Source organism: Erinaceus europaeus, chromosome 2 (genome assembly GCF_950295315.1).
Source record: "Erinaceus europaeus chromosome 2, mEriEur2.1, whole genome shotgun sequence".
Lineage (NCBI taxonomy): Eukaryota > Metazoa > Chordata > Mammalia > Eulipotyphla > Erinaceidae > Erinaceus > Erinaceus europaeus.
In genome coordinates this window covers 156,068,354-156,079,299 of record NC_080163.1, presented here as the reverse complement: position 1 = coordinate 156,079,299, position 10,946 = coordinate 156,068,354, and the positions used below count along the sequence as shown (strand labels likewise).

At 38.5% G+C, this 10,946-nt stretch overlaps 1 protein-coding gene across 1 annotated transcript in view; it reads right to left on the bottom strand.

Moving 5' to 3' along the window:
- Positions 1 to 3,676: 3,676 nt before the first annotated feature.
- The window catches only part of RPGRIP1L (RPGRIP1 like), a 134,922-nt gene continuing 127,652 nt past the window's right edge, over positions 3,677 to 10,946 (bottom strand). Inside the window, exon 23 of the mRNA XM_060172153.1 lies at positions 3,677 to 6,937. Within this exon, the coding sequence (XP_060028136.1) occupies positions 6,825 to 6,937 (113 nt within the window). The 3' untranslated portion in view covers positions 3,677 to 6,824. The remainder of the gene's footprint in view (positions 6,938 to 10,946) is intronic.

Sequence of the window (10,946 nt, the reverse complement as noted above, 5' to 3'; positions counted from 1 at the left end):
GTGTTTCACTGTTAGTAAAGCTTCCCCAGTGCAGGTGGGATTGGGGATTTGAACTTGGGTCCTTGTGCATCATCACCCAGCCCTGAGTTGTATAAATTATTTTACGTATTAAATTTTAAGTATTAAATTCTTATCAGACACAAGGTTGTGGAGTTTTTTTTTTTGTTTTTTTTTTTTCTGTTAGTGATGGAGTAGAGGTTTGGATAGTTCACAAGGTTTCTTAGCTCTTAAATATCTTCTTCTGTCATTATAGAGTAGTATCTTTAATATATGACTATTGGGAGTTGGGTGGTTGCGCAGCGGGTTAAGCGCAGGTGGTGCAAAGTACAAGGACCCGCATAAAGATACTGGTTCAAGCCCCTGGCTCCCCACCTGCAGGGGAGTTGCTTCACAAGCAGTGAAGCAGGTTTGCAGGTGTCTATCTTTCTCTCCCCCTCTGCCTTCCCCTCCTCTCTCCATTTCTCTCTGTCCTATCCAACAATGACGACGACAATAACTACAACAATAAAACAAGGGCAACAAAAGGAAATAAGTAAATAAATAAATATTAAATATGTCTTTATTGCTAATGACACCATTTAGTTTCTGAGGCTCACAGTTTCATCTTTCATTTCATTTCATTATGTATGCAAGGTATACATCCTCTATGAAAAATACACCTCCTTCATCTCCAGAAAAGATCTTTTTCTAATGCTGCTATCTTTGATTTCAGGCACTATATAAGCCTTCCATCACTTCTCCAGTAGCCAATCCACTGATCCAACCATCTTCAACCTGTTCTCAGTATTTCTTCATTCACAGTGGCTTTTCTGGAGGAAGCTTAGTTCACATCTGTGCTCTATGGCCACTAGAATTTGGCTACACACTTTTCTCATGTTTAATCTTTGCTTTGCTTCCCAACAAGGGTGGGCTGATGAGTATTTTCCCACTTACATGTAAAGAGAAGTCTGTAGAATTTCATTTCCTTATGTTGTAGGAGTGGGCTATTTCTTATTTTTACTAGAACCCAGAACAGTAATTCATATTTTCAAACCTTAAGACAGAATTATTTCTAGCTATTCTCTTTTTTACTTTTCTGGGGGAAAGAAATAATGGTTTACAGGACAATTGTCGCCACATGGACATAGTTTGCCTTTTTGTGATACGTGTGTACACACCACTCCCAGCAACACAAGTCTCTCTTTATCATTGTGTTCTGGGTACCTGACACCCTCTCCTCCTACCATCTGATACCCCTCCTCCCCCTCCCCCTCGTTCAGAGATTTTTGCTTTTCTGCAATACACTTCACCCAGTCCGCGTTTCATCCTGCATTTCCCTTTTCTTGCCGTGCTTCTGAAGTACTACTTCTAAGTGAAATCACCTAGCATTGTCCTTGTCCTTCTGGCTTATCTCAACACGATTCCTTTCTATCCAAGATATGGAAAAGGAGATGTCATCATTTCTTATAGCTGAGTAGTAGTCCTTTGTGTGTGTGTGTGTGTGTGTGTGTGTGTGTGTGTGTGTGTGTATCATAACTTTCAAAACCACTCATCTGTTGCTGGACATCTGGATTGCATTCAGTTTTAGAAAAGGAGATGATTTCATAATTTCTATGTTTTACAGCTGACTTTTAATTTCATTTTTATGGAGAAACAAAGTACAAGATTGTTGTCACTTTGGGAATTGAAACCTTTATGGCTTGAGTACCTGGTTTAAGGCTGCATTTTCTTTGAATGTTCCATTTGCATTCAACTGACATATTAGTTTGCATTTAGCAGTCATGTTAAGCAAGTCTTGTAGAATTCTTCTTCTCCTTCTCTTTTTATTGCCAGCAGGGTTATCACCAAGGCTCAGTGCTGGTAGTATGAATCCACTGCTCCAGGAGGCCATTAGTTCCCTATTATATTTGGTAGGCTGTAGAGAAATTGAGAGGGGAGGGAAAGATAGGGAGATAGACACCTGCAGACCTGTTTCACCACTCATGAAGCATCACCTCCTCCTGAAGGGTCTCGAACCCAGGTCCTTATGCATGGAAACGTGCACACTCAACTGGGTACGCCACCACCTGGCCTCAATTTTTATTATTTTTAATCTAGTACTCTCTGAAAACTAACACACAGTAAAACTGACATATGCAGCCACAGTGTTTTGTCTATCGTTCTGTCAATTGTTGCTTCAAATGTAGTTTGAGGCTTCTAGGTTAAAGTTCATTATAGCTGTTGCTCTCCTTGTCAGTATAAAATGCTCTTTGTCCCATATTTCCTACTTTAAATTTTACTTTGTCTGATATTAAAGCGGCTGTTCTGCTTTAGTACTTAAAACTCATTTACTCTATCATTTGCTACAGCTTGTCTTTTTTCTTTTGGTTAGGAAAGTCTCCCAAACCTATGTTTTCCTTTAACATTTCTTTCACTTTTCTTCTTGTCAGTGATGATATATGTAACTATGACAAAATATTTTTATGCCAAATAAAGCTTGAAATTACTGGCATATGTTTCATTGAAAAAAAATCCTTATAACTCAGCCCTTTATGAAATTACTGAGAACTTTCTGAGTCCCAGTTCCTGATACTTTATGGTAAAAAGGTAGAATAAGCAAAGATACAAAATCAGCTTGCTGTGGGCTTTAGTTTTATAATGGTTGACTAAGAGCACCCCTGCCATGTCAAATTAAGAAATATACTACAGAAAGGACCATTTTAGAAAGGAGCTGTCAAAAATGCTGGATAAGAGATGTTTGGCTGAATATAGGTATAAACAGAAAAGAATATATATATAGATCAAAACAACAGATTTGAGTTCAATATGCTATTGATAGTATTTTGTGAAGAGAAAGGTGGTGCTATAGAAAATGAGAAAGTAAAATCTCAGTAAAATGTTAGAAGGGGTCAGAGGACCTACTGGGGGTTGTACTGCTATGTGGAAAACTGGGAAGTGTTATGTATGTACAAAGTATTGTATTTGCTGTAGACTGTAAAACATTAATCGCCCAATGAAGAAAAAAAAATGTGAGAAGGAGCAAAAAAGCTTAAAGGTATCTGACAGCAGTAATGGGGCGATGCCCATGTGTGAACACAAGATTTTACTTTAGAAAAACTGGAGAAATATGATATTCGGAATTACATGGAAAACAGGAAATCTAGAGCAAACATTGTAACAGTACCAGGAATATGGGCCCAATTTTCCAGGAGGTGAGACTGTAAAGTAGAGTTCAATGGTGGCACTTTGAAATGGAAGTTAAAATTTTATCTTGGAAGATAAAAGCTTAGGATGTGGTGTTTTACAATTCTGAATTTTCATTAAAAAACAAAACAAAACAAAACAAAAAACACTTGTTTCTATAGCTTTGATATTTTTTAGCTTTCTAGTTGACCTGGAGGTTGTTTTTATTCTGAACAAAGAGATGTAAAACTGTTTGCTCCCATTCATGGATCTAATTAGGCATGTTGCCCAATCTATAATAAATCATGGGCTTCGTTTTTCTTTGTTAAGGTAGTTAGAAGCCTTCAGGCATGAGTGGCTTATTAAAATGTACTCTCATAGATGGGGATGAATTAAGCTCTTGATATTGTCAATCACTTGATAATTTCAGATTCCCCAAACCTCTCCCTTGCTTGTTTTGCAACACACAAAGATGACATTTTGCTCTCAGTTTTGTTCACGGTGCATAAGGAAATCATTCTAAATTCAGAAACGGTGCCAGTTTAACTAAAAAAATTTATTTTCCATATCCACAAAAATGTTAATCAGATTCTTGTCAGAACATGTGTAAGAAGTGGCTTTCATTGTCACAGCTCTTGATGTCAGATTACTAAAATAATTTATGTTTTGTTGTGGGAACATGGATGCACGCAGACCCTCCCAAATCACATGACCATTTCCCAGCCCACACTTCTTCATAACACATCAAAATTATTTGTGCTTTGTGGTATCAGATGGATGGCAGGAACAGCAGAATTTCAATGTGGCTGTTCTTTTTTGATTAAATATATTCTCTATTTATTCTTTAAAAAAAACTAATTTAAGTTAAATGGCAACAAACCATGATAATTCAGAAAACATGCTGAAACTGAGAGTGAAGAGAAATGTTCTCTACATAAACCACACTGTAAACCATAAAACTTATTTTTGTCAACTGCTTCTCATGACAGTGGCTGGAAATCTGACATTTCTACTACAGTAGGCAAAAAAAAAAAAAACCCATGTAAAATACACTCTGCCACACACCACATCACATCTCTATTTATATTTCTAAACTAAAAGTATTATAGCCCCCCCAAAGTGCTGAGTGTACTGTATATGTTTACACCAAAAGCTGTAAGTTAATACAAGCATTATCTTCAACTGGTGTGTTTGTGTGGCAAGACCACTGTTGGCATCCATTTGCTCCCATGCCATATGTAATGGATCATGATTATCTCATCAAGAGAAAAACCCTTGTTTTGTAATTCAGAAGGTGGTGAACTTTTCAATGAACTCTGGCTAACTCAAAACAAAACAAGAAAATATCCTCGGAAAGATTATGAAGACTACTTGAAGGATCTATGACAACATTCACTAATCCACTTCAAAATGTGCCAGTAGCTAGCTATTCAATTACTTAAGAAAATGAGTTCTGTGAAGACTTACACACATAGCTCGAAGCTGAGCATTTTAAAGCTAGAAAAGAAATGTTTCATAAACTATTATGGTGAACATGAACGTGACAGACACATGGCTAGTTCACTAATCTTATCTGATGTATACATTCCACATGTTTGACTAAATCTCAGAAGTTTTCTCATAAAAACTTTCCCTTTCCACTTAAAGATCATAAGAAGTCAGTGCAGCCTGGCTCTTCTTCCTGCAGAAAGAGTATTTAGTTTGGGATGTAACATTTTAAAACAATAATACAAACCTCCTGGGAGAATACCACAATAAATGTCTCAAAAACCACTCAAGTTAATCCCATGGTATAATCCGGCTGTTTTAAATTACTGTAGGGAATATTATGGGCCTTAATGACACTGTAACTGCAGAAAGCCAAAGAAAGCTAGAAAAAGAGGCCAAAACGATGAGCTCAGAGCCAGCTGAAGTGACAACAAACATGTGGTTGTTTACTAGGATTGGAGAGGTGTAGTCTGCAGATGTTTGTGGTCTCTAGAAGGTTCCAGAGGAATGAACTGTTATGAAGATTTGCGGAGTTTGATGAGGCCAAGATTTTTCTTGGAGATGATAGGCCTCAGGCAGGGAGGCCCAATGGTAGAGGCAGAATTTATAGATTTCTGTGGTCAGATCCTACTCTACTGGTTCCACAATGTACATCAACAAATTAATATTGTACGGATGTCATTTCAAAGCCTCCTAAAGACGAGAGTCATTATTAAAGCCATTAGAGCACAGATGGTTCAAACTATATGCAGATATTCATACTTGCATTTTTGCATTATAGCTGCCTTTTTTTCCCCTGTTGAACTGTAATGAATTGTCTCATAATCTATTCCATCTTCTTGCCATTAGCAGGCTTTGAATGTTCACAAATAGGAGCAAAGAACTCATTTTCCAGAGCTTTAATCACACAACGAGGGAATGCCTAATTCTCTAAATGAAATGGTCTGTGATCACTGAAGCAGAGCTTTAATATATCACGGCAAATTAGGTAGATTTTAATAAATTACTTATCTCCTTGAATACTTTACATATGCTTAAGAAGGAACATAGCCTGTTTGCAAACAGTGAAAACCCACGGCCTATAAAAAATCCTTTGAAGAAAATGACAAATAAAAAAGTAAATTAAAAAATGAAATGCATTCTATCCCAGGCCTTTAGAGACAATTCCTTTGCAGCATTGATTCACAGCTCCATTAAAAATATCAATTAAATCCTTCAGTGAGATTGGGTAAAAGCTAGAAAATTAACTTTCTGAGCTCCTTTTTAAGAACTTGGTTATCCTGATACATCCCATATTGTACAAGCTTTATGTAAATTTTATAGGTGATAAAAAGATACTCCTTTCAGGTCTAACAAAGCATACCACAATTTGAGCCATACTTTAAAACAATTTCTATGACATAAGCTAAGTTTTCAAAGTCTGAATTTCTGTATATACAGCTACCTACCTCCTCTTTATGTATACAATCCCTGGATCTCATATCACCATTATAATACACTGAAACAATACACATAGGGAGAATTCTAATTAAAAAAAAAGAAAAACACAAAACTTGAAGTTATTTAATAAATTGGTGGCAAGTCTCATTCTTTATATATAATTGATAGAAACTGCATGCATCAAAGAAAATGCATACTGAGCTTTAATGTGCATAAAATGGACATTAGCATTTTAAAGAGGAAGATTAACACATTAATCCAAGTAATTTTTATATATTGCTTCTAATAAAATCTTCACAGTATAAAACTCTTAATGAGGCTAATCATAGGCATTCCATTTAGTGGGACGATTAGGGATAACATAAAAGTATTTCTTTTTCATAGGTTGTTTAAGATTTATGCCTTTTGCTTATTAAAAAATAAAAATGGGAATTACATTTCAGTTCTTCTTAAGAAAGTGTTGAAAATGCAAATAGTTTTCCAATGCTATCACATCGGTATAAATTATTAAGAAGATGTTGCCCATTGTGGAGAAATTAAGTCCTGAGGGGTGGCAGTTATGGGAAGGAGGGAGTAGAAAAATAAACAAAGTGAAAAGTATACAAAACTTGAACACTTCAAACCCAGGTCTCCCCCACTCCCAACTTCCCATGAATTATAAATTATATACGCCAGAGCAATAACAAACATCTCATCTAAAAGATTTCATGTGAACATTTACTCAGGAGCAGGAGATGCCTCTGGAGCAGTTCCTTTTAAGCCTCCAAGTCATCTCTGTATTGCTCATAGACGGACTGCAGGGCATGGAGTGCTTCTACTGTTACCTTGAGCTTGCCAATACCTTCGCCATCTGCCTGTGCATCAAAAACTGGGAAGAAAATAGCAGGGGGGAAAAAGTGTTAATATCAACTAGAGGGTGGGGGTATAGTATAATGGCTATGCAAAGAGACTTTCATGCCAGAGGCTCTCAAGTCCCAGGTTGAATCCCCCACACTGCCATAAGCCAGAGCTGAGCAGTGCTCTGGTAAAATATATATATATACACACATATATACATATATAAATTAGAAACTGAAACAGTAGTTAACTAGATGAAAAATAGTTCCACACCTCCAGCAGAGGGGAAGCTTCACTAGCAGTGAAGCATGCTGCAGGTGTCTCTCCAATTCCCCACCCAATTTCTCTCTGTCCTATCATTCATATATATATATACACACACAATAAAATAGAAAAGAGGTCTACAGAAGCCCAAAGTTCAGGGCCAGGTGGTGGCTCAGGCAGTAGAGTAAGTACACATGTGTGAGTTATCATGATTGAGGATCTGGGTTTAAGCCTCATGTCCCCATCTGCAAGGGGTAAGTTCATCAGTGGTGGAGATGTGCTGCATGTGTCTCTCCTTTTGTCTCTATCTCTAGCCTCTATCAAAAACAAAAAGCAAAAGAAAGAAAAAGAAAGAAACAAAGAAAGAAAAGGGGGAAGCTTCATGAATGGTGAAATGTTGAAACAGTATTACTGGTGTCTCACTTTTTCTTTCCCTCTTTCCCTCTCCCACCACTCTCAAGTTCTTTTTAAGTCACCTAGGCTCAGTGCTGGAACTACAAATCCCTCCGTTATTTTATTTGATAGGATAGAGAGAAATTGAGAGGGAAGGGGAGGGAGAGAGAAAAAGAGATACTTGCAGGGAGCCAGGCAGTTGTGCAGAGGGTTAAATGCACGTGATGCGAAGCTTAAGGACTGGAGTAAGGATACCTGTTTGAGCCCCTGGCTCCCCACCTGTAAGAGGGAGGTTGCTTCACAAGCAGTGAAGCAGGTCTGCAGGTATCTATCTCTCTCTACCCCCACTCTTCCCCTCACTCTCTGTCCTATCCAACAACTATAACAACAATAACAATGACAAGGGCAACAAAATAGGAAAAATGGCCTCCAGGAGCAGTGGATTCGTAGTGCAGGCACTGAGCCCCAGCAATAACCCTGGAGGAAAAAAAAAAAAGAAAAGAAAAAAGAAAGAAAGAAAAAGAAAAAAGAGATGCCTGCAGACCTGCTTCACTACTTGTGACAAGTCCCTGCTGCAGGTGGGGAATGGGGGCTTGAACTTGGGTCCTTGTACAGGCCCTTGTGCATAGTACTATGTGCACTTAACCAGGTGTGCCACCACCTGGCCCCTCAATTTTTTTTATAGCCTATCAATTAAGGAGAAAGGGAAAAAAATGGCTGTGGAAGTAGTGAATTCATAGTGCAGGCACTGATCTCCAGCAATAATCCTGGTGGCAGTAAAAAATAAATAAGTAAAAATATATATAGTCTAAAGTTTATTACTATCTCAGAAATCTAAACATTAAAGTTTGTTATATGTATATGAAGAAACAATATACCTTTAATATGTACTCATATTGTTTATAGACCTAAAATTAATGATCCAATACATAGGGGAAAGGTTATATAAAGTAACAATTCCTGAACAAAATCAGAATTTATAAGTTCAAAGTTGAAAACGAATCAAGATATGACAACAAAGAATTTGCTCTACTGTAGTGTTAAAAACAAATGTCAGAATGGCAAAATATTCTCAAGAACATGTTAATGTTTTAGATTGGCTATTTTTCTAAGGAAAACATTCCTTAAAAATGAAAATATTAAAAAAATAAATAGATCATATGTGAAGTTAGAAAAAGTTAAACATGGCTGACTGAGGGTCTTCAAGCATGTGGACTGCTTTGAGGGTATGGGAAAAGCAGATGCAACATTTTGAGTGTACACAGATTTTGCTCGGAAGAAGGCCTACAATTTTCAGTGCTGTCCTTACTGCTTGACAGAAACCTCCTCTGAGCTAACTGATGGAGGCCTAATAGGATACTGACTCAGTACCTGGGATCCAACCCTCTGGGGACAATGACAGTGATTCAAGGCCAGAATCCTGAACTTTGTAAGTTTGATAGCACTTACAAGTTTATATTCTTTCCTGCTTAGATTCCTTGTGGTTTTCCTTGAAGTCTTAATATGTGAGGATGCAAGTATGTATTTAATTCCAAGAGCATGTGTAAGGAATCTGGTACACAAACACACAGGTGGAGAGATGAACAGGCAGAGGGAGATGCAGGGCACAACTGCTTCCCAGCTCATTCCATGCAATTTTTCACTTCCACATCTAACATAGAAAAAAGTGCTTGTGAAAAAAAAAAAGAGAGAAAAGTGCTTGTGGTCTGGGAGGTGGCGCAGTGGATAGAGCATTGGACTCTCAAGCATGAGGTCCTGAGTTCAATCCCCAGCAGCACATGTATCAGAGTAATGTCTGGTTCTCTCTCTCCTTCTATCTTTCTCATGAATAAATAAAATCTTTAAAAAAAAAGTGCTGTCCTGACCAGTGCTTATGCTTAATCTTTTGACTTCCCCCCAAAATACAGTTATAATAAAGATCTGTGCCATAGTAGTGTGGTCTTGTGTGGTGTCACAGAATGAGAAGATCAGTTGCCTTCCCTCCTCCACAGAAAGTCCTACATCTTCCCACCTGAGCATGGCATTCCTCTAAAACATTTAAGTCTGCTCCATTCCATTTTTCTTTACTGTGTCCATTTAGATATAAAGGGATAGAAGGAGATGTTGCTGAGGAGTTATTCTGATGCAGTCTCCGCCCCCAGGTTTTACTACGGCCTGCGAAATCCTAGCAGTGCCCCCTTCAACCAATCCTGGCCCTACCTGGTTGTCGCCCTATAAAAAGCCCCCTCACCCCCCCCCCCATCTGGGCTCTCAGCTCTCCCTCTCTGAGGTCTTGCTCCCTGCTCTCCCCCCCCCCCCCCCGTGGTCAGGTAGTGGGGACGGCCATTGCCGGCTGGCTCCACGTGGTCTGAACCAAACCCCCCCCCATCCTATAATAAAGATTTGTGTACCCCTTTGCTCTGGACGTCCGCTCTCTTCTCCGCGGTGCAGCCCGACACCAGACCGCCACAACAACAATATTGGACTTTGATGTATTTGATAGGTTTTAGGTCAGTGATTTAATCTTCTCATCTTTATCTTTTGTGCTTACAAAGTTAGAAACAATTACTGTGTGGTTAGCTACATGCAGTTTGTAACTTCATTACCTGATCTAATTTTGGTTAACCAAATTCAGCTTCTTCCAGATTTTTTGAGCATTTACATGCACTCGAGAACAGGGGCTTGACGTGTGAGCTATGGCCAGACTGGTGCGGAATGCTTGGGACCTATGAGCTACTCAGTTAAGTGTTTAGTGCATGAATAAATGAAAAGAAATAATCAAATACATTTTTTGAGAGATGATTTTGCTAACTTCCTGAGACCAGAACTCAGCCTCTTCTGTCTTATTATATATACACAAGTTGTCTCTGAATGCAGTTTTCCAAACTCTGATTGAGGGCAGGGGAGATAGAACATCAGGACTTGCATGTGAGAAGCTTCACTTTGTTCTCCAGCACCATCAACAGTCAGAGCCGAGATGTGCACTGGCTAAAACAGAATACACGACGTTTTAACTTAGATTGGGTTGTCGGAAAGGCCAGGACACACTTTTTGATAGAAAACTATCTCATTACTATTCCAAAAATGCAATAAAACACAATTCCTGGGGCTAGGTAGTGGCACATACATGTACAATGATCAAAACTCAGGTTCAAGTCTTCAGTCCCCTCTGCAGGTAGATGCCTCATAAGCTGTGAAGTAGTGCTGCAGGTGTCTCTCTTTTTTCTATCCTTCTTTCTTTCCCCCTTCCCTCTCAATTTCTGTCTGTCCTATCAAATTTTAAAAAATTAAATAAAAGGAGTCGGGTGGTGGCACACCTGGTTGAGTGCACATATTACAGTGCACAAGAACCTGGGCTCAAGCCCCCAGTCCCCACCTGCAGGGGGAAAGCTTTGTAAGTGGTA